This window comes from Delphinus delphis, chromosome 7, assembly GCF_949987515.2.
Source record: "Delphinus delphis chromosome 7, mDelDel1.2, whole genome shotgun sequence".
Taxonomy (NCBI): domain Eukaryota; kingdom Metazoa; phylum Chordata; class Mammalia; order Artiodactyla; family Delphinidae; genus Delphinus; species Delphinus delphis.
This window is the reverse complement of record NC_082689.1, coordinates 93434491-93459382: the sequence shown is the minus strand read 5'-3', so window position 1 is coordinate 93459382 and position 24892 is coordinate 93434491. Positions and strand designations below refer to the sequence as shown.

The 24892-nt window shown below is 37.0% G+C and overlaps 1 protein-coding gene across 7 annotated transcripts in view; it reads left to right on the top strand.

Annotated features, from left to right (window-relative positions):
• Positions 1–24892, top strand: part of R3HDM1 (R3H domain containing 1) — a 114299-nt gene that overhangs the window by 48583 nt on the left and 40824 nt on the right. For 3 of the 7 annotated variants that reach the window (XM_060016884.2, XM_060016885.2, XM_060016879.2), the window contains 4 exons: positions 1472–1573; positions 3804–4088; positions 10367–10490; positions 23343–23497. In XM_060016884.2, the coding sequence (XP_059872867.1) occupies positions 1472–1573; positions 3804–4088; positions 10367–10490; positions 23343–23497 (666 nt within the window). The remainder of the gene's footprint in view (positions 1–1471; positions 1574–3803; positions 4089–10366; positions 10491–23342; positions 23498–24892) is intronic. The other 4 variants (XM_060016886.2, XM_060016882.2, XM_060016881.2 and 1 more) reach the window with 3 other exon arrangements.

Genomic DNA, 24892 nt, shown 5'->3' with positions numbered 1-24892 from the left:
ATTTCGTGGTGGAAGGGCAAACTCATCATTATACGTCTTAGTCCTAAGAATTTCTCCTTATCTAGATTATTCCCTGTTAATTTAGTTAATTTTAGTTCCCAAAATTAACTAAATCTTATTTAGTTAATTTTGCGTTTCTAAAGTATACTGTTTGGAGTTATTGTCCAGGGAGATTCATGTATGTATATTGTAACCAAAACTAAGAGTTTTCATTAGATAAAATGACTTGGGTTCCTCCAGTGCTTGTTTAAATGGTTGTATACAGGTCACTTAATTTCCTTTAACCTGATTGCCACCTGAATGGTAGATTATGATAGTCATTAAACCAATATATATATTGTCCTTTGTAATAAACTATATAAATGTAAGACTGGGAAACTAAATGCCATTATTAGCCTATAGATGGCCAGCTGTATTCCCTAAAATTTAGAAAGGATTGAAACCTCTTTCATGTTTCAGAACACCTGTGTTTTGAGTGCCCTTGGGAAACATAAAACTTAAAATTTTTTTTCTCTGAAATGCAGGAGTATTTCGTTAGTAAAAAGAATTTCAAATAATTACAGTGGATTGTCAAACCACATGGGTTTGAACTGCGAGGGTCCACTTATACATAGATTTTTTTCACTAAATACATAACTACAGTATACATGATCTGTGATTGGTTGAATCTGTGGAGTAGAATCTGCAGGCACAGGACCAACCATAAGTTATACACAGATTTTTGACCGTGCAGAGGGTCAGTGCCCCTAATCCCTGAGTTGTTCAAAGACCAAGTGTAGTTTCTCAGCTCCTAATATTCTCTCAATAAAAATTTTTAGTTAGAAGAAAACTGTGTTTATCTTCCTTATGTAAAAAGATCTGTTTGTGTGTGTGTGCACGTGCTTATATGTATGTGTGTGTTTTCTTTAGGCTATTAATGGTACTCACAGTACATTTTTGTTTAAAAATTGCTAAAATTTAGGCAGTTTGGTCCCAAAAGAGTTATCTAATCATACCTTATCAAATAGAGAGGATACTTGGCCATAGGTATTATGTAAGATATACTGTCTGATAATAAGAGTGAGTGAAGTTTTTCTTTTATTACTTAGTGTTACATAGCTAAGTAGAACAGCCCCGTCATCAAACCAGGAAGTAAGGATAAATGGTTTTGCTTTTACTGACTTAACCCAGGGGTCTTGTTAGATAATAGGATTTGAAATGTCTAAATTACCTGTTGCAGTGAATCTAATAAATACTTTTATGAAAAAAATTATCTTTCTAATTATGTTTTAAATTTAAATGTATGTTCTCAAAATTTTTCTATGTAGAGTTTCTTCGCTTAGTATTGTTTTTGTTGTTTCCTATAATGTTGTATTTTAGGTGACTTTGTCGTTTTAAGTTATTGCCAAAAAAAGTTAACTTTCCATTTTATGCAATTCTTCTAACATTTTATTCCGACATTAACATTGTTTGCCAACCTGTTATTCCTTAGCCTATTCGTCCTCTGCAGCCCTCTTCACAGCCTGTTCAGTACTCTACAGCCCCTTACCCATCCCCGTTCCTGCCAGTCTCACCCACCCAGCAATACTCCGTGGTACTATATCTCTATTCACCTCCTGCGTTGTTTCTGTGGATGGATGTGTGATGAATCCTTGTGAATGTGATTGATGTGATATGTTCTTTTATGATTTTCTAAAGTCAGGGTTACATACATTTTGAAAAAGCATTTCTAACCTGTATTAGAAATAATTTATTCTCTTCCATAAAATATTTGTTATATTGGCTTATCACAGTGATTGTATAAAGCCTAATCTTTTCCTCCCTTTTCAAGTCCTAAGATGTTTTAGCTAATTTTCTCATTGAGGCCAGTGCAGGTCTGTGCGGTCCTGGGGTGGCAGCTTTCATCTGGGTTTAGGCTTTCTGTTCTTTCCCCAGTGCCCCAGGTCCAGTAGACTTAGTATCAGTCATTAGGGTGAATTGGAGCTTCCAATTACATAAGACATCCTCCTTAGTATATTTCCAAAGAAGATCTCTAGATATGTAATCTGTGACTAAAAGTGATGGTACTTCATTTAATCCAAAGTATGCCCCAAGTTATACATCTCAGTAAGAACTCAGATACACCATTGCCATGTGTTCTCTGTGTGACCTTCTCTAGTTACTGAGCATATGAGGGCACCATATAAAGTACCTCCTGCATAGTGCCTAACATGAAATAGATATTCAATAAGTGTTAATGTCCTTCCCTTTAAATGAATCTGCCTAACCACCAGTATACTTTTCCCAGTGATGCTCTTATTTTTCAGACTATCTGGCCATCACATTTTGAAATCACATCCAGGTTAAATTATAAGCTATATCTTAAAATCACTTGCCACTTTTTAGAAATGTTTTGTTTTGTTGGGGATGTTTTTGTTTTAAGCTTGAGGCAACCTTATTTACCAGCCTTGGCTCTGAATGATTTTCGAAAATCACTTTCAGTCTAAAAAAAATGAAATTTTGCCAGCATTGAGAAGATTGACAACATTTTTAGAAATACCATAAAAACCTCAAAAATGTTTTGGAAAAATGGCAGATCATTGGATTAAGAAAATGACTTTTTTTACCAAGATGACTCTGATGGTGGTATATAGTTATGGTATCTCTTTTTAAAATATTTGGCCATATTACGTTGTAATTACAGCTAGTAGGTATTTGTAAGTATATTTTCCTCTTCTGAAACTATTCATTGAATTCTATGAATAGTGCTAGACTCTGTCAGAGCAACCATTTGAGAAGAGTAAAGCCATATACTTTCAGTCACTAAGTCAGGTTCCCTTTTTTTTCAGTCCCTTTATCATCTCCATAGCCTTGATTTACTTTGCAGAAACCAGCAGATTATAGAAATTGCAGACATGTCAACAGCTTTGATCTAACAACTCAATTACCACAATATTTTAAGTAACTTTTTTTCAAATTTTCCCTCTTAACAAAATATGGTACATATTGTCGCCAGTCTGTGGCTCCTTGGGAGCAAGGGAACGCCTTTTTAACCCCATTATCGTCATATCAGTGATATTATGTAGACTAGTCAGAATTGATCCTTATGCTGTTGAGTCAGAGAAACATTTGTCAGATGGCATATAAATCGTAACTCTTTCTTGGCTGGGCACCATTGCCGGCTCTCTTAAGTAGCAAAAGCAGTAGGAAACTGTCATTTGGATTATATTTGTCTAACATCTGACTTAAGGATAAACACTATGGAAGAGTTTATGACCAAATTATTGTTGAGAGATTAGAGTGTACATCAGGGAGGGTAGATTTTATATATTTTATTTCATTTCTGCTAGTATATTTGATTGTTGGGTATGGGAGGAGATACAGAAATGCATAGAACCTGAATCTTGCCTTCTGGGAAGAAGGGCACCGATTTAAAGTAAAGAGTAATTAGTACCATGCGCTGCTAGACTCCTGGTCTTCGAAGTCCTTTCAGAAAATGTTAATTGTATAATATAAAAGTGTGCCTTTAGTCTTCATTTAGATAGTGTCTTTTCATTTTTTTATTGTGTAATGTTACACCCTACTCTTTTCTGCATGCTATACATTTCCGTTAGATATATTTTATGAGTAATTTGCAATGATAGCATTGTAATAGTCCTACCTTGCTGCCTTAGAGTTCTAATTTTCTTGTAGCTGTTCTTCTATTAAGTCATGTCTGTTGTAGATACATGATTTCCGTAATATATACTACTGCAACTCTTCTTAAAATATGTGAAGTATTTTTCTTTGATAAGTTTGGTCTATGTATGGAAAGCTTACTGATTTCTGACTTCTCCCTTTGTTAGCAGGACAACCTTGGGTCTCAGTTTAGCCACATGAGTCTTGCCCGCCAGCCATCTGCAGATGGTTCTGATCCTCACGCCACCATGTTCCAGTCCACTGTTGTTCTTCAGTCCCCACAGCAGTCTGGTTATATCATGACAGCAGCCCCTCCACCACCGCCGCCACCGCCTCCTCCTCCACTACCACCTGGGCAGCCAGTCCCTACTGCTGGCTATTCTGCCTCTGGTCATCCTGTCAGCCAGCCTGTGCTCCAGCAGCAAGGATATATTCAACAGCCCTCTCCACAGGTACATTGCTTTTTCATCTTTTCTCTCCTGTGGAAGCCTCTCATTTAAGATCACTTTTAACTTTAGAGAGATTTTTTTTTTAATTTTCTTTTTTAATTAATTTATTTTTGTCTGTGTTGGGTCTTCATTTCTGCACAAGGGCTTTCTCTAGTTGCGGCGAGCGGGGGCCACTCTTCATCGCGGTGCGCGGGCCTCTCACTGTCGCGGCCTCTCTTGTTGCGGAGCACAGGCTCCAGACGCGCAGGCTCAGTAGTTGTGGCTCACGGGCCCAGTTGCTCCGAGGCATGTGGGATCTTCCCAGACCAGGGCTCAAACCCGTGTTCCCTGCATTGGCAGGCAGATTCTCAACCCCAGCGCCATCAGGGAAGCCCCTAGAGAGCTTATTTTTAATTTCGCATGGATAGGATTTGTGAGAACCTGTAAGCAAAGCTTGTAGTCATCTTCCCTTTTGGAGATTTTCAAGTGCATGCTAGACAACCACATGACATGTAGACACTTCAGTTGGAGGGTTACACTATGTGATCTTTGAGTTTCCTTCTGACTCTGAGAAGTTTTTCTTGTTCTGATTAGCTTAAGAGAAACACAGTAAAGTAAATGCACTATAAAAATAAAATGATACATTTTAAGAAGAGGTAGATCATTTTGGGGAGAATTAACATCTTAACACCATTGAATCGTCCAATGCACGAACATGGTATCTCTCTCCATTTATTTAGATCTTCCTTAATTTTTTGTCAACAGTATTTTGTAGTTTTCATCACACAAGTGTTACACGTATTTTTTTAATATATCCCTAAATATTGAATGTTTTAAGGTGATATTCTAAAGGAGATTATTTTAAAACTTTATTTTCTATTTGTTCATTGCTAGTATGTAGAAATATAATTGTTTTTTATATACTGATCTTTTATCCTGTGGACTTTCTAAATTTGATTATTCTACATATATTATCCTTTCCAATCTATATACCTTTTGATTCTTTTGCTTGCCTTATTACATTAGCTAGGAGCCCTTATGTTGAATACTTTCAACACAACAGAGGGAAGTAAAAATCTCTAGAATCCATGTATTAACTTAAATATAAGTTTTGAAAGTGTATATGCTTTCCTTGTTTCCAGCCGTAAGGGTAAGCGTTCAGTCTTTCATCATTAACTGTGATACTATATGTGGGGTTTTTTGTACAATTTTCTAATATTCCTAGTTTGCTAAGAGTCTTTACCATGAATGGATATTAATCTTGTAAAAAAATTTTTTTGGCATCTATTGAGGTGATCATGTGGGGTTTTTTCCCCTTTAGTCTACTTATACAGTAAATTACTTTGACTTTTGAATGTTAAACTAACCTTTTGTTTCTGGAACATACCTCACGATATGTAGTGATATATATATCATGATATAGTTATCTTTTTTATATATCACTGCGTTCAATTTGCTAGTATTTTCTTATGGATTTTTGCATGTATGTTCATGAAGGATATCAGTCTGTAGTTTGCTTGTAATGTCTTTTTCAGGTTGTAGTACCCAGGGTGGTACTGACTTCAAAATGAGTTGGATAGTGTTCCCTCCTTTATTTTCTAAAGGATTTTATGTAGAATTGGTGTTATTTCTTCTTGAATATTTGCTAGAATTGCACTAATGAATCCATCTGGACCTGGATTTCTTTTGCAGGGAAGGTTTTTAAATTATGAATTCTTATTTTTTAGTATTAGATATAGGGCCGTTACAATTTCCTTTTCATTTTGGATGGTAGTTTGTATCAATTTCATTTATGTTGTGAAACTTTTTGGCATAAAGTTGCTCATATGTAATATCCCCTTTTTATACTTTTAGTATCTTCAGGATCTAAAGATATTAGTAATTTCAGTCTTCTTTTTCCTTTATTAGTTTAACTAGAGGTTTATCAATTCTCTTGATGATGTTAAAAGAAAAACAGCTTAGAAGAGCTTCCCTGGTGGTGCAGTGGTTGGGAGTCCGCCTGTCAATGCAGGGGACACGGCTTCGTGCCCTGGTCCGGGAAGATCCCGCATGCCGCGGAGCGGCTGGGCCCGTGAGCCATGGCTGCTGTGCCTGCACGTCCGGAGCCTGTGCTCCACAACGGGAGAGGCCCACATACCACAAAAAAAAAAAAAAGAAAAGAAAAGAAAAAAGAAAAACAACTTAGGGCTTCATTAGTTTTGTTTATTCATTTTCTATTTGAACTATTACTAATATAAGGTTTTTTTGTTTTGTTTTTTATAAATTTATTTATTTATTTATTTATTTTTGGCTGCATTGGGTCTTCGTTGCTGCACACGGGCTTTCTTTAGTTGCAGCGTGCAGGGGCTACTCTTTGTTGCGGAGTGCGGGCTTCTCATTGCGGTGGCTTCTCTTGTTACGGAGCATGGGCTCTAGGTGCACGGGCTTCAGTTGTTGTGTCTCGCGGGCTGTAGAGTGCAGGCTCAGTAGTTGTGGCGCACAGGCTTAGTTGCTCTGCAGCATGTGGGATCTTCTTGGACCAGGGCTCAAACCTGTGTCCCCTGCACTGGCAGGTGGATTCTTAACCACTGTGCCACCAAGGAAGTCCCCCTATGGCTTTTTAGACCCATGATTTACGTTAGAAGCATGTTAATTTCCAAATGTTTGGGGCTTATGGTTACCAATTTCTATTTTAGTCGCATATGGTCAGGGAATCTACTCTTAGCTTTCAGTGTTTCGGAACCTGTTGAGTCTTATTTCATGTCCCAGCATGTAGTCTCTTGGGGAATGATTTGTCTGTACTTGAAAAGAATTTGTACTCTATTATTTCAGTGTTTTGTGGGGGGTTTTTTGTTTGTTTTTTCGGTTTTTGGGTTTTTTTGCGGTACGCGGGCCTGTCACTGTTGTGGCCTCTCCCGTTGCGGAGCACAGGCTCCGGACGCGCAGGCTCAGTGGCCATGGCCCACGGGCCCAGCCACTCCACGGCATGTGGGATCTTCCTGGACTGGGGCACGAACCCGTGTCCCCTGCATCAGCAGGCGGACTCTCAACCACTGTGCCAACAGGGAAGCCCTGTGGTTTTGTTTTTTTAGATCAAGTTCACATAACGTAAAATTAAACAGTTTGAAGTGAACAATTCAGTGGCATTTAGTACATTCACAATGTTTTGCAACCATCACCTATGTCTAGTTCCAAAACATTTTTATCACCCTAAAAGAAAAGTTCATACCCATTCCCCTCACCCCACAGCCCCTGGCAACCATCAGTCTTTATTCTCTATAAAGAATGGATTTACCATTCTGGATACTTCATATTAATGGAGTCATGCAATACGTTATATTCTGTGTCTGGCTTCTTTAGCTTAACATAATGTTTCAGGGTTAATCCATGTTGTAGCATGTATGAGTACTTCATGCCTTTTTATGGCTGCATAATATGCCATTTTATATATATACCACAATTTGTTCATCTTCAACCATTATTGAATTTGGGATGTTTCCACCTTTTGCCTATTGTAAATAGTGCTCTATGAGCATGTAGGTTCATGGATTTGTTCAAGTATCTGTTTTCATTTCTTTGGGTACATACCTAGGAAAAAATTACTGGATGATATGATAATTCTATGTTTAACTTTTTGAGGAACTGCCAGGTTGTTTTCCATGGTGTCTGAACCATTTTATATTCCTACTTGCAGTGTATAAAGGTTCCAGTTTCTCCACATCCTTGCCAACATTTGTTATTTACCATTATTATTATTATTATTATTATTGCCATCCTGGCGTGAAGTGGTTATCTCATGGTTTTGACTTGCATGTCTATAATGATTAGTGATATTGATCATCTTTTCATGTGCTTGTTGGCCATTGTTGATCTTGGGAGAAATGTGTAAGTCCTTTGCCTGTCTTTAAATCAGATTGTCATTTAGTTGAGCTGTAAGAATTCCTTGTATATTCTGGATTCTAGACCCTTATCAGATGTGTGTTTTACAAATATGTTCACCCATTCTGTAGGTTGTCTTTTCACATTTTTGATAATGTCTTTAATGTATAAAAGTTTTTTTTTTATTTGGTGAAGTTCACTTTATCCATCTTTTCATTTTGTTGCTCATGCTTTTGGTGTCATATGTAAGAATCCATTTCCAGACCGAAGGTCATAAAAACGTATCCCTGATTTCTGCTAAGAGTTTTATGGGTTTAGCTCCTATATTTAGGGCATGTATCTCTTTTGAGTTAATTTTTATATATGGTATGAGGTAAGGGTCCAACTTCATTCTTTTGCATGTGTATGTCTACTTATTTCAGCATCCTTTGTTGAAGATACTTTTCTTTTCCCGCTGAATAATCTTGGTACCCTTGTTGAATATCAGTTGACCATAAGTGTAAGAGTTTATTTCTCAACTCTCATTTTTACACTATTTATATCTTTAGCCAGTACTACACTGTTTTATTACTGTACCTTTCTAGTAAGGTCTAAAATCAGAAAGTGTGAGTCTTCCAAAGCAATTATACCCCAATAAAGATGTTAAAAAAAAAAAAAAAGTGTGAGTCCTCCAACTTCGATCTTGAAGTCCTTGAAACCTGTTTTATCTGACTTTAATATTAGTGGCTTCTTTTGATTAGCACTTAAATGATATGTCTTTTTCCATCCTCTTATTTGCAGCCTTTAAAGTATGTTGTTCACATACAGTATATAGTTGGTATTTGCTGATTTATTCAGTCTGATTGGAGTGTTTAGTCCTTTTATCTTTAATATATCACCTGACATGGTTAGATGTAGGTATGCCGCATTGCTATTTGTTTTCCATTTGTCATATCTATATTTTACTCCTGTCTTCTTGCTTTCCTTCCTTTATATTATTTGAATTCTTTCAGGGTTCTGTTTTATCTCTTCTGTTGCCTTTTTGTCTACAGCCCTTTGAATCTTGTGCTTATGTGGTTTCCTTAGGGACTATGATAGGTATCTTTAGCTTATCAAAATCTACTTTGAGTTCATATAAAACTCCAAGAAAAATGTACTAGTCATGTTAAAAGTATAATTCCATTTACCCTCTCTCCATTGTTTGTGCTATTGTTGTCATATATATTGCATGTGTATACATTATAAAGAAAAATTTGATGTTATAATTTTTGCCTTAGTAGTATCTTTTTTTTTTAATTAGGAGAAAAGGAAGAATGTATTATTTATACACATCACACATACTGAAAAGTATAATAATGGATTAGATCCGAAATCAGGATATATCTATTGCTTGCTGATACCTCCAGGAAAAATTAAGGGATCACATGTATATTGTGTCTTATGTTTCAAAAACAGAAGAATATTACAGAAAATTTAGGCAGCTCTTGGCTTACAACTGATCCAGGAATTCTGTGCTTGGCTGGTTTCCAGATGAAATGGGCACTCTTTAAGATTTCCACAGATCTCTGGTCTTTTAGAAGTAACCCAGTCAGATAAGCAGAACCTAAGAGAACCCGTGAACCTAATAAAGTTAACACATACTTCCATATCACTAGATTAATTGTTTATTCTTCATCCCAAACCAGATCAGATAACTTTTAGAGAAATTCACAGCTGATACAGATAGCTCTGGAGGGAAAACTAAATCAAGATAGCCTTATTGGCATTTTTCCAGCTTTATTAAGTATAATTGACAAATTAAAATTTGTATTGGCATTTTAATTTGCATTAGAAATATGAGAAAAATTAAAGAATGGAACCAGTGCAAGTGTGCATTAGTGTAGGAATGGATAAACTGGCTTATTTATGTGGTGATTGCTGTTCAGCAGTTAAATTGAATGAGCTAGCGATTTGTGCTCAAAAACAATGTTAATTGCAAAATAAGTTGCATGAAGTTACATAGAGTACCATAAATGTACACTTTTAAAATTCTCAACAATTGTATGTATGGATAACATTACACACACACTAGAAGCTTAAAAACATTTATGGGAATGATATATACCAACTTCAGGATAATGCTTTTTCTATGGGATATAGAGCAAAGGAATGTTGGAGTGAGCCATAGCTATTTCAGTAGTACTTGGTAAAAGAGAGAAAAATCTGAAACAAATATGGCCCCCAAATTTAAATCTACTAAATCTGATCGGTGGGCAAATTGGTAGGTGTGTTTTGTTATGTATACTATGTTTGAAATTTAAAAAAATTTTTTTCAGGTAAATTTAAAGCTAAGAAAACCCATTTTCAGATGATTACTATTTGGGAGAATTATTACTCATTACACTCCAATGTTCCTGGCAGGAAAAAAAAAATTCTGCTGCAAAAGTAAAATTGATTTTTTCTTTTTTCCTTAATGTTTATCCTAGATGCCAGCCTGTTATTGTGCTCCAGGCCACTACCACTCCAGTCAACCTCAGTATCGCCCAGTCCCTTCTGTCCATTACAGTTCACATCTAAACCAACCACTGCCACAGCCTGCACAGCAGGCAGGTGAGTATGTGAGGTTAGGAATTCTTAGCGTTCGGTATTGCTGTTTTTTCATCCTGCTTTTATTTCAGTCTTACTGTTAAGATACTGCCACACTCAGTCTGTCAAAGGTTTCAGATAGGTGCATATACCTATGCATATGCAAACCAGTGAGATGAAAAGAGTGGGCCGATCTTAGCACCCTCCAGGGAATACCACAGTGTCAGGTTTCTATACTAAAGAGTTGGAAGCCATAATGAGAAGATTGTACCAGGTGAGCAGCTTCCAGGTACTCACTGCCATTGTAGCTGAAGCCTCCTCTACAGCCTGGTAATCCACCTGTGGTAAACAGCAAAAGGCAGACAAGGCAAGTTAAGATGTCTGCTGAACAGCTAACCAAAAACAAGGACCAGAATGACCTAAGTTTGGTTGAGAACTCTAGCCTAGTGAAGATATTTTGATGTCTTAGTCTCCGCAGGAGTGCCTTAAAAGGAATGAAGTTCTTACACATCTTTTTTGTGTTTTGTTTTTGTGGTTGTATAGTGAAAGGTATTTTTAAACCAAATGCAGTCTAATCCTAAGCATATCAAACATATTAGAACTGAAAAGATAGTTTTTCTTTTGCCCCTTTCAAATTTTCTTTAAGCATTCCGTGGAAACAACTGTGATCTCAGTATAAAAGCTACCTTACTAATTTGACTGAACTCATTCCTCTCTATGCTTCCCACCTACATGTGTACTTCTGCCCCAGATGTTTAATAAGGTATTCTTTTCAGCCTTTTATAACTCTAGGTGTTGAAGGAGAATTTTTATTGGTTTCTTTGAATCCTTTTTAGCTGCTTGTCGCCGTTTGAAGGTGCTCAGACTATGTCAGCATGATTAGCTGAGGCCACATAACGCTCCACCGCTACTTACGCAGTTTCTTGCTCTTGATAATGTGTGGAACTCTTGAGGGGTTCCACAGTTTCAGGAGAAAGACATCTGCACTGGGCGGTCTGATGAGAAGTGTTCTTGCCTCTCCTCACTTGTGCAGTCTTCACTCATCATTGTGAGTCATCAACTTCCTTTACCAGATATTACTCTTATTTATATCTCCCCAGCAGGGGAACCTCCAGGTCCTCAGTCTTGCTCTCAGGAGTTGTCTTGTACTTAATGTGTAGGTTTTTCCCTTTTTCATGTTACTGGCCTTGTATTGTATGTGTGACAAATGTTCTTCCAAAGGCTGTTGAGTGTATACAGTGGTCATTTTGGCCAACTTAGAATTTGTCCTCTGTTCCTAAACTTTAATAATACATTCCACTTCAAATAACTTAAACTAGTATATTCTCTAATTTTGAAAGGCATCAGAAGCTGTCCTTTATACCTGGGCACATTGGTGATGACACTGCTCACTAACTTTAAATACATTGTTGTTTTATTCTAATAGAAATTATTTCCTAAGTTTTCCTGGGCCTCCATGACTGACTTTTCACATCATAATTGTCATGATTTTTTTCTTCCAAAATTACAATACAGAATACAGCTAATGTTATGATAATAAAAAAAAAAAATTTGTCTTAACTTTCCTGATTCAAGTATCTTGCATGTGACTAATTAACTTATTAGTTCATGAGTACACCCTATTAATGAGGCAGGCAAAGAAACTTTGTTCCGTATTTGTGTGGGCTTCTTAGTTCTGTTCTTTTTCATGGCAAAATTTTTATTCCTCTCCATTGTCAAACTGCCTACAAAATTAAAACTTTTAATCACAGGTAGGACCAGTGTGCTCATACAATTGCCTCTCTTTCAAAAATATTCCCACTTAATGGACAGCAACTGTAAATGCTACGCCTCCTAATTCAGGGCCAAAATATCTACATGACAGATGGCATATGTTTGTCATCGGTGATGTTTCAATTGTGGGGTTTTTCCTAATGCTGGTTATGGTGAGAAGGAAGGAAACAGTAAGTCAGATTGCATCTAGACAGTACAGGCACAGAAAAGTGCGTGTGTCTGAATGACTTTTGACATTGTGTTTGACTCTTTAAGAGTCAGTCATGGGCTTCCCTGGTGGCTCAGTGGTTGAGAGTCCGCCTGCCGATGCAGGGGGACATGGGTTCGTGCCCTGGTCCGGGAAGATCCCGCATGCCGCGGAGCGGCTGGGCCCGTGAGCCATGGCCACTGAGCCTGCGCGTCTGGAGCCTGTGCTCCACAATGGGACAGGCCCATGTACTGCAAAAAAAAAAAGTCAGTCAGTCATAATATAACACTTTATAACTAGAGTTGGTTTCATGTCATTCAGTTTGAAGAATAGAAGAGAAATAAATCCTCAGAGCACCCTTACATGAAAGCGAAAGAAATGCTGTTATGCTAATAAGTAGAAGAGAAAATTTCCCTTTAAAGAAAAAGTTCAGTTGTGCCAGTGCCACGTATTGTGTTGGTAATTATACTGAACCTTTTTGTAGAATTAGTAGGAGTTGGATGATTATATAATCTAAAGATTTTTTTATTGTTAGCCAATGGTTATTTTTTATGTCAAACTTGACAGAAAAAAATGTGCGTTTATGTTTGTGTGTCTCCTAACAGAAAAGTGAAATGCACTGGGAAATGGACACAGGAACTTTTTGTTCTGATTTTCTGTACAGATTTATAGCAATTTCTCAGTAATTTACATTTTTATATGCAAACATCATACTTTTTGGATTTCATTTTTTATTTTTTTTCCTTGTAATATTTCTCTACATTCCACCATCCCCATCTGATTAAAATTAGAAATAATTTGTTACATCCCTTACTTTTCTTTTTCTTGTCAAATAACATTTAGTCAAGAAGCATATTGTTTTATTACATAAAAGGGTGAAACTAATAATTCAGCCAAATGATGAAAGCATTGATAAACTTGGAACAATTTTTTTTCACTGAGGTACATACAAAAAAATAATTCTTAAATGTTTGTATATGACTCTAAAGAAATTTCGCCCTAAATTAACGAACCCAATTGAATCAAATATTCTTAGATCAGGTAGGGTATGGGCAATAGAAATATAGGATTTTTTGTTATTTTCCCTTTTGGGGGCAGGAAGGAGGTTGGGGAAATATCTCAAGGATAAAATGCCTTTGGTCTTCCATGCAAGTGTGTACCAGAGAACTGCAGTAGTTGTTGATCTCCTTGACAATAAACCCATGTATTATGGGGACTGAATTGAAATCAGTACTAACATTACTGCTGGGGAATAAATGTACAAATCCTTTGTTATGAATGTGAAACTACTATGGTCATTAAAACAAGGTTGAGTCAGCCCCTGTCAACAGAAGCAGAAGAAATTCTGGCTACATAAGGCCTTTTGGACAATGTATTATATAACATGAAAGAAAACAAAATAGGAGTCAAATCCTGACAACCCTTATTTGTATTTAAGTGGTATTAGGTGTATCACTTAAAGCCTCCGGGTTTCCATTTACTCACTTGCAAAGTAAAGGAGTTTTACTGTATCGTCTATTGAAGCCTCTGTGTACTCTAAAATTCCATGATTCTGTGTGTCTGTCTTATGTGAGTCATTTCTAGTTCAGAAAGGTGGAACATTGGAGAACTGGTGTGCAGTAGCTTAGTGACATACTGTCAAAACTGGAGCCATACAAGCAAAGATCTCAAAAGATCTGGTTACTTGCCAGCTGCAGTAATATGGATTTGTTATCTTAACCCTTTATCATAAAATTTACAGCTTGAATACTATGAAGTATACTACATATAAGAAGCTTGGTATACTATAAAGAAACTTTTCCTGCAGGTAGTAATTGTAGCAAAGATTTTAGGTTTATGAGGCCTGGCTGTTTTCTATGCAGCTGCTTTCATTCTTATGACTCTTTTGAAAAGTTTGCAGCTTCACCATATATGTTGAATATTTTGCAATAATTGGCCTTGTTCCTGAGCTGTTGGATTCGGGGCCGTAGCACTGTCTGAGAGGTTTACATTTCTCACAGTGAACCGGTCTCTTTTTCAGCTGCTTCCTGGCTTCTTTTTACTCAGGTTTCCACTGCCCTTTTTTTTTTTTCTTTTTTCTTTTTAATGCTGTATTAAAGTATATTAACATTTGCTTATATTTTCCATTAATTGTAATGCCTTTTAATCATGCATCATACTCAGAAATAGGGATTTGAATTTAAGTGACAACCTTGGCTTAATATATTTATCTTTTAAAAATTCATGAAAGCTATTGCTTTAATTTCTTTTCCAAAGCGGATTTGAATGGCAGATTAATTTTGATTGGAGCTTTTCTTAAAAGTTTAATGTCTTAAGCATGCCAGACTCATTAGGGAAAGTCAAATACATCTCTTTCCCTGTTGCTAAATAACTTTTTAGGAATATTATTATGCATGCCATTAAATGGACCTAAGACATGTAAACGCATTTGAAGCTATTTGAAGGGATATAATTTAATTTTTTTCCAAACTGTGATATTGTATGCATGTGGGAAGCAAAATGACTTCATAGAACTAAATATCATTTTAGTTTTGCAACCTCTGTTAAATTCAAAGATTATCAATGCATTTATACCTTTAATCTTAGCTTTCCAACCAGCAGACTACAGTAGGGTCCTGATGAACCACAACCACAGGAGGAACACTTCAGGTTAAATAGTCTGTAAGGTGCACAGAATACTGGCAGCATTGCAGGGCACAAATTTAAAAGTAACCAGGGTGTAAAAGGCAAGCAAGGAAGAAAGGGCCCTATTGGATAAGTGGAGGAGGGGTGATATTGATAAGAGATTTACTTATGTCAAATAGGGACTCTATCTACACAGTCAATTTCTTTACTGACAACTTTTGACTTGAGTAATAGGAATTTTGTATTTATATTGCTGGGTAGTAGCGCTGACTATCCTTGTTTTTTCATTGTTTCTGTAAACATTTCTTAGCACTGCCTGACCAGCTCAGACTTAAACATTGTATATTACCTACAAATCCACCTATTTCCCTTTTCCCTTCTCCATTAACCTGCCGCAACTGGAGCCAAATGTATCTGGTAAGTACCCACAGATTTCCTTGAGTCGTATGCCCTCTTCCACAGGACTGTCATTTAAATAGCTGTGAGCTATAACCTCTGTGTGGCTGTTTTTATTAGATTTGTTTTTATGTTTGTATTTATGTTTATTTCAGGCACAGAAGTAGGAGAGCAGAGGGTGATAGAGGAGAAGAATAGCAAAGATGTGCTGGCAGCTGTGTGTCCTTCCACATTCACCTAACAGACTATCCCTAGTTGAACTTGCCTGCTCACTAGGATAGTGCCGCAAACATAAGACAAACCAGATTACAAACTTGAGATTTTGGTGATTTGGAAACAGTTCTCACAAACTGCCTTGTAGATACCTAGTTACAATTAAATTTAAAGTTGGCAAAATGGCTCATCCAAAAAAGGAAGAATCTACCCTGACAGTGCTTCTGCTGTACAAATTCAATCTTGAAAAAATTTAATAATACTGTTAAATGAAATAACCTTAGATTTATTAAATGGCTGTTCTGACTAAGCACTTCTTCAATTTCTTTTATTATCTTTCTAATTATGTCTAATCCATATTATTAAGAATGCTTTCCTTTAACACAAATGCTATTTGAGATCACCTGTATAAAATAAAACTAGCCTGTTAAAGCCGGTGCAATACTTTTCTGCTGAGCACTGTGTTCCCTTCTTGCTCTCTTCTCTGTTGAAGTGAAAGAGAGTTAAAAATAGAATATTCTTTGGAGCCCTCCGGGGAAGAGCCTGAGCCATCAATTTATATTGTCCTAGTTCTCTCAGCTTGCAAAATTGATTGTGGTTTCCTCTGAAAGTGCTGGAAGAAACGGGATAATATTGCCACAGTGCAGTCCTTTAACAAAGGAGAATGTCAGTGTTAAATAATACCTTATATTGAGATCTGGGTGTTTATATTCTGTTGTTTGGTATCACTTAATATAGGCATTGCTTGCTTTACAAAATAGATGCTATCCCACAATACTCACAAATTTCTATAAAAGATATTCTATTTTCCTCTTACACCCAGGTTAAATCCAGATGTATCACAGGAAGGATTTTTTTTTTTTTAATTATGATGTACTGAAACACACTTTATTGAGGAAAGAATAATTTAGGTAGTAGCCAAGTTGGGGATGTATTGAGCGTCAGAATACTGGAAATACTCTTCTTGTAGCATTTTTCAAACATAGTGGTACTTTTCATTCTCTAGGAATTTACTTTACCCTTCCTAATCTTCAACCTTCTCCCTCTTTTCCAGATCATTGGATTTTTTTCTCATACTTGGCAGTCTTCAAACTATACTTTTGAAACTATCAGAGCTATGTCCCTCCCTTCCTTTGGTCTGAATACTTAGATAATGAACCTGAAGCACAGTGCCACTTCTCTAATAAGTGCCACTGTAACAGTTGATGCTCTGCAGCGTGAATGTTTAAACACAGGTTTAAAGCAACTTGAACAGTTCTTTAAGATGTAAATTTTATTAAGCAAGTGTGCATAAAGTGAGGCATGTCTGTAATTACATGGGCCTTTATGTTGCTAATAAACTATTAATGATTTTGTCTTGCATAAACAATAGTAAGGGGCTTATCTTTAATTGGATTAGTAGAATGATGTTGTGCACTTCTTGTCTTTTTTAGTGCTTTCCAAGTGAATATTTCTAGTTTTGCTTGTGATTATAGTAACTTTAATAACCAACATAGATCCCATGGTCTTACGTCATTCAAAAAAAGTCCAGTAATCTTTTTGCAGCATTTAATATCATGTTCTTTAGAGAGTATACTCTAAAATTGTATACTTTGTAACTAGTCACTGGACTGTTGTTTGTCGTTAAGTATTGGAATGAGTGATCAAACATCACGACTTCTTGAAAAACAGTTCAGGTACTTGTCCTAATGCCAGTAGAATTTCCTTCCTGGGATACCAGCCATACAATGTATCAAATGTTAAATGATGCTTTTTGCTTTTTTTTTTTTTTTTTTTTAAGTTAGATTCCTCAGCCCCTGACAGCTTCCTGTTCAGTGTGGTTCAAACCTCAAACCTGGTGGGTTTTCCTGCCTGGAATGTAAAAATGAATGTAAAGCTTATTCAGTATGTAGAAAAGAGCCACTGCTTCACAAGAACTTGAAGGGCTCACCCCTGTTACAGGACATGCCCCTTTATATACACAGTGTCCAGGTTAAAGCTGGCATTGCCCCATTGGTAAAAGCTCACTTCCTGGCAAAGCAGTTCAACTTGATGGAGAGGAGAGCCACATATATGAAAATTCTGCTGGAGAAATCTTCTGTATACTCATCCGGAATATGGCAGGAGAGTATACGTTTTGAGTAAAGGCAGCCTTTGAGGTAAAATAGCAAAGCTAAAAACCCAAAGAGGAACATTGGAGATTGACATGGAAATGCTCAGGCTGAGTGAGAGACCCAGACCAGGGAACATGGAACCTGAAATATGTCACCATTTGAGCATCTTCTTCCCCTTCCCAGTTGTTTTATATACATGTGAAATCTTCTTATAATGAGACAAAGAAATGTAACCCTGAAATAAAGAGGTCACAAACCATGCATCTGGGGAGTAGTGGAAACCCTGTGACACCTGGTCTCGTTTTCAGCCCGGAAGTTTGTATAGCCCCAGTCTGGACTAACTGCTCAACCACCTTTCACTCTGATTCTGTTTTAGGTAACAACACTTAATACTCATAAATAATCTTCAAATGAAAAAAAAAAACTTTCCTGGTTGATTGACTATTTACAATAATTCTTTGTTTTCCTGTAATTAAATTTCTGTTAAGACTTAGACTCTGTTTAACTTCTGTTAAACTACAGTAAAAGTCTTCATTAACCAAAATTCTCAGAAAATGGAAGGAGGTCAGGTGTTTAAGTGTTCTGCTTATTTGAGCAGTATTACTGTAGTACTCTTTCTACTTCAGCATTTTTCCCTGAGAAAAGTAAAGTTTACAATCAGACTACTATGTGCAAATCCCAGCTACAGCACTTAACAGCTGGTAACCTTGGACAAAATGTGAACCTCTCTGTGCTTTTGTGTTTTTTTTCATCTGAAAAATAGAGATAGTAAGACTTCATGAGATTGGGAGCACTAAAAGAGTTAGCATATGAAAGTGCTTAGAACAGTACCTAAAACCTAGTGAATGTCATGTAAATGTTAGCTAATATTATTGCCTCGTCCTGCTATCGAAGAAATGATAATTATGTAGTATTCTGAATGAAAATGCTTAGGGATTTGGGCTAAATTTGTGTTTGGGCTGGGTTGCAGAATGGAAACCAGAAGCTGCCATAATTTGTCCTAAAATACTTGGTCTTTTTGTCTTGTAATCTTCTTGACACATGCCTTCCTCCTAAAAGGCCGTAGAGAGTTCAGATCAGCTGAGTTTTTTTCTCATCCTTTTATTGTTAACTTGAGGTCTAAATATGTTCTAAGAAAATTTACTTAAATGCTTCCTTCCCATAGCTTTGTACAAGCCCTATTGATTAGCTATGGAGACATTGCATGGAGAAAGGTTTTGAAACAGAATGTGTCATATGGTCCATTTCTATAAACAATGTAAGTGGGTATGTATGTTGCTATCTATGCAGGGAAAATAAGGCTAACCATATATACAAGATGTAAATAGTGATTATCTACAAGTGACTGTTATGCAAAAATGGTTTTTTCCACCCTGACTTTTCCCCTTTTTTGTATTTTCCAAATTTTCTTCCATGAAAACCTATTTTATAATCAAATAAAGCTTTTTCAAAGGTGTTTTTAATGTCCCTTTTTCCCCAGCAGTGTTCAAATTAAACCTTCATTTCAAGCTTTACATATTAGATATGAACTAAAACAGTTCTTTTCTTTTCCTTTGGTACGTGGGCCTCTCACTGTTGTGGCCTCTCCCATTGCGTTGCGGAGCATAGGCTCTGGACGCGCAGGTTCAGCGGCCATGACTCACGGGCCCAGCCGCTCCGCGGCACGTGGGATCTTCCCGGACCGGGGCACAAACCCGCGTCCCCTGCATCGGCAGGCGGACTCTCAACCACTGCGCCACCAGGGAAGCCCCATGCTATGCATTTTTTAAGGAGAGGCGTAATGAGTGATCCATGATTCTAGACTGAGGTGATTTGTATTCATGGGATTAAGTTTCATTTTAATGAAAAGGCAAATATGTTTAACCTTATTATATAAACATGTTATCTTAAAACTTAAGTACTGCTTTTGCTATCAAATGCCATTCACTAAACGTGGACAGTGAGAAACTGGCCATTCATTCTCAGTCAGCCTGGTTTTGTGTAGAAGCGTGTATTATTTTGATTCCATTCTGTTAAGAATATGTTCTTCCTCGCTGTTTATTTAGTAAGTATAAATATTAAGTGCCCACTTTTTTGGCTTATTTGCTTGATAACCGATATGGATATTTTGGGGTTTTTTTCCTTTAACGGGGTGGGTAGGGTGTTACAAGCTTCTAACCCTGCCCTTAAAAAGCACACCATTTCTATTTGGGGGGTTTTTTAAACGTGTACACAAGCCATGAGAGAACAGTTAACAAGAACAATTTTATATTACCTGTTGAGTTTTAAGAAATATGGAATAGGGCTTCCCTGGTGGCGCAGTGGTTGAGAGTATGCCTGCCGATGCAGGGGACACGGCTTCGTGCCCCGGTCGGCGAAGATCCCACATGCCGCGGAGTGGCTGGGCCCGTGAGCCATGGCCGCTGAGCCTGCGCGTCCGGAGCCTGTGTTCCGCAACGGGAGAGGCTACAACAGTGAGAGGCCCGCGTACCGCAAAAAAAAAAAAAAGAAAGAAATATGGAATGAGGCAATGAACAAAATTATGAGAAGATTAATAAGAGAGCTTCTTAGGAAGGTATTTTCTTTTAATGTGTTTGACATTCTTATTTTTATTAGCTCCACTGTTATTTAAAAACATGTTCCCAGTTTATTTGTGCTACTTCTGAATGAAGTACTAATATTAGTTATTTTTTCTACTTTCACAGTCTTTAAAATCTGGAACCTCTTAATTGTTCTCACTGCTTTTCTACTTGTAAAATCTCTGGTTCTCCACCAATATTCTGCCTTCATCTTCCACTTTTCTTCCCTGTTCCTCAAATATGTTTTTTACTTTGTCCAGACCTTTTCTTTAAGTCCAGGCTCATATGTTACTTCCTCTGTGAATACCAGCCAGGATTAACTTCTCCCTCTTAATTTCATAATGCCCTGTTTATTCTGCTCTTCTGTTATGGTGTCTTGGCTAAGAATGCCTAATTTCAAAGATAGGGACTGTGTTTCACTCACCTTTTATCACCCTCCAGGCACATCTTGAGCTCACAGCATCTTTACATAACCGTCTATGACAAATGAGGTGCTAGAGTCAGATGTTTTAGATTTTATGTTATGTTGCACATTTTCAAAATGTGATGTTTGTGTGGAGATATATATATATACATTTGTAGGAATGGATATTAGTGGAGTTAAGGTTGCATTAAAGAATCTAAAATACCATTGGAAATTTATCGGTGTAAATTCCATGATGTAGTGTCCAGGTGATGCTGCATTAGACCACTGTGTCATGAAATCTATAGCTATGTATTGAAGTTTTCTGTGTCAGATTTCTTTTCATCAGAGGGAGTTGCAGGCAGGAGGCAAACAAGGTGAACCTCCAAATACTGGCAATGAATAAAATACAAAAATAGTTTGAAAAACACTTGAGTTTCTTAGGGGGATGTGACTATTTAAGTCAAGGTATTTAAGTCACATTATGTTACAGTGAATTCTGCTAGGTGGTCACATTTTTCTTTTTAATTTTAGTGGACTGTAATTCGGACAAGACCATTGTAAGAAGTTACTTTCCCAGTCTATAAAGAGCTGAGCCCAAATTCTGACCCTGCAATAGATGTATGTGTGGATGAGAGGTGGTGTTTCCAACACAAAAAAAGGTCTTCACATCCCATTTCCATTCCTGCCCTTTCTTTTCCTAGGGGTGGAAATGTGTCAGTGTACGTTTCGATGATATTTGGACTTGAGTATGAATTTGAAATACTTGTTATTTGGTAAACTGAAAATAGGGTTGGTTGTTAATTATTAGGCTAAGGAGCAAGAAAGAAGCTTCTTGGGCTTCCCTGGTGGCGCAGTGGTTGAGAGTCCGCCTGCTGATGCAGGGAACATGGGTTCGTGCCCCGCTCCGGGAAGATCCCACATGCCGCGGAGCGGCTGGGCCCGTGAGCCATGGCCGCTGAGCCTGCATGTCCGGAGCCTGTGCTCCGCAACGGGAGAGGCCACAACAGTGAGAGACCCGCGTACCGGGAAAAAAAAAAAAGAAAGAAAGAAGCTTCTTTACCACCAGATTTGAGGACTATAGGAATTTCACAGGGAGAAATGTTTCAGAAACAGCATGTTAACAATCACTTTATTACACATAAGGACCGTAATATACAGCTTTTGGGAAAGCTAGATTGGCGAGAACTCATTTGAAACATGGCAATAAAGCACTGTTGCCATAGAAATAGCATCATTTTATAAAACCCTTCACTATTAAAGTATTCACTATAACTGGATTTGTACTTGATTTTTACTTTGTTGTTAATATGTTGCTTAGTTACTGGATATGTTTTGTATTCATATCTTTAGAGAAGGTTGATGTTAGAATTTATTCAATTATTTAGCCATTGAGTGGAATCATTGAGGCTTCCAGGCAACTTCAGTGAGTGATACCCTTGTCTACAATCAATACCTGAGATGGGATCTTTGCCATTCCTGTTGCTTTAGGAATTAATAAGGATGGAGATGAAATCTTGATATTTATAAGGTAGCAGAATAGATTTATGGTGCTATCAGAGAAATCATTTCGCTGACCTTTAGTTGTGGAAGTTTGTATAGGCAATGCCATAGTTTGGTTTATCGTTGTAGAAGCTTTTTAGATACCCTGATTAGAAGGCCAGTTAGTTATTTTTATCTGGTTTCTTTTAAAAAAAAACAAAAAAAGGATTTGTGGTAGTTTTTAGTAATTTACATAAGTCTTGAGCTAACTGGTTTACTTAAAGGAATCCTCTTAGGGTCAGGAGACACATATTGTACAATTCATATTCACTACTCAAAGCTTATCATTGTGGATTCTTGTTTAAATAACTGATAAATTCACTTAATAAAAGTATGTTTATACTCTTAACTTACTAGTTAAATTACCAACAGTGCCTTCAGTTTAGGAAGAACTGTCCCTTAGGTTTTTGATTTGTGAACTTTGGGCAGATTGCTTAACCTCTCTAATGATCTGTTCCTCTGTTAAGTGATCTTAATAATATAAGGAAATAACCTTAAAAATTGCTAGGTTACTACATTTTTCCTTGTGCCCTTGACACATTCCTAATATAAGGATTCGTATCTTAGTGTGGTTTTTCAAACATACAACTATTCTATAAAAGTGGTTCCCCCCTGCCATTATTTTCAGTCTCCAGAAGGACGAGTTCTACTACTACCAACTCAAAACTCTCCATTTTTTAACAAGAGGCCCTGCATTTTGCTTTTGCACTGGACCCCACAAATTATGTAGCCAGTCCTGGCCCACAGAAACTATTTTTAATAACAGACTGTACTATACACTAACTAGTAATTGTGTATATAAACCAAGTCTGTGGCCCTATAAATTTCCTCAACTGCAAAGGAAATCTTTGTACCCAAATTTTATTTGAGTGTTATTTTGGGAGGGCGGAGAGGGTAGCTGACTTGGGTTACCTACATAGTAAACCTTTTAAATATTAGCTCTCATAACAGAAGATTTTTGAGACTTGCTGTTTAAACAAAACTCTGTCATCTTAGAACACAAAGTACTTGCTTAAAATACAAAAACATACTGCTAGTGAAATAAATTAAATTCAAAGCAGGATTTAACTCACTGTGCCATTACAGGTTATCAAGTTATGCCCAACCAGCAGCAAAACTACCAGGGGATAGTTGGAGTTCAGCAACCCCAGAGTCAGAGCCTAGTTGGTGGCCAGCCGAACAGCATTGGAAATCAGATTCAAGGAGTGGTCATCCCCTATCCTTCAGTGCCATCATATCAGGTACGTGGTCGCTCTTACCTGCGTTGGGTAGAGGGGATTTTGAATAACTAAAATGTGTAGCTACATTCTTCTCCTTTTAATATGGGGAAAATGCTTCTGTAATACATAACTTTATAGTCTTAAGAGTTTTATTAGTCATTGCAGCTTTGTTCTGTCCTCAGTTATTGCATCATTCATTCACTTCATTAACTTAGAAAAAAATATCTGAACCATATTAATTTTGAGAAGTAGATTTTTCTGGCATTGTCTGTGTTTCCAGCTATTCAATACATAAGTATCAATATATGAGCAAGTGTCTTATTCTATTCTTCAGCTCCTTAGAAAATCTCTTGAGAATGGAATGGGAGGGAAAAATAAAGGTAGAGGTAGGTATATGAAATACAGTACAGATTATAAGTCAGTATTTATAGAATAGAGAAGGATGTGCAATTTCCCATGCTGGAACTGACGTTTTTCCCCCTCACTAAATCAAGAAAAGGAAGAGTATGTCATGTATTGAAAATGTCATGGATTTTAATTTATAGTTCTAAAGTAGAAATACCTACTGTTTCATGAATAAGTCAGATTTCTTTAGCCCATCTATGGCACATTTCCAGAAATTTATTTTACCTTCCTTTACCTTTCTGGAATAACCTGTGAGTGAGTTTGTTTTATTAGCCTCATGGTTTCCCATAACTGACTCGAATGTTAAGAAATCCAAAGGCCGTTGTCATTCATCTCAACAAGGTAAAAATAATCTAGCTGGGAAGATAAATTGTACATCTAAACACAGGTCAACAAATTGATGATAATATACAGACCACTAAGTGAAGGAATTGTGAAATATGGCCATGAATAGGTTAGGGACTTAATACAGAAGTCTTCTAGAAAGGTATAAACCTTTAATCAGCTCTTAAAAGAAAATTATGGGCATAAATTAGTTAAGGCATTCTGAGGATGGGGAAGGATATGAGCAAAGGAGGTAGCATATTCTTGTAATTGCAGAAAATGAAAATTGTAATTAAAATGTAAAATGTGGAATTGTTGAGGACTTCTGAGCACTAAGAATATGTCTACTTTTGAAGCCCCTTGATAATAGAAAGCAACTAAGGAAAAAAGAAGATACATCCTGAAACTAGATTTTATATCTTTCTTTTCTCTCAAATCCTCCATGCTTTTTACTCCAGTCCACCCTGCTTAAACCGAGGCCCATGAGACTGCCCATCCCCTATTTCTTCTGTAGCTAGATATTAGACAGGATCACTACCAAGCCAGGAGCTCTCCCTTCTCAAGGACCCTGGTCATGCTACCTAATCTAGTCTGCTGAGCATCTGTTAGATGCCCAGGCACTGTGTAAATAAGATCTCCCTTGAAATATAAGTTTAGGGACTTCCCTGGTGGTCCAGTGAGTAAGAC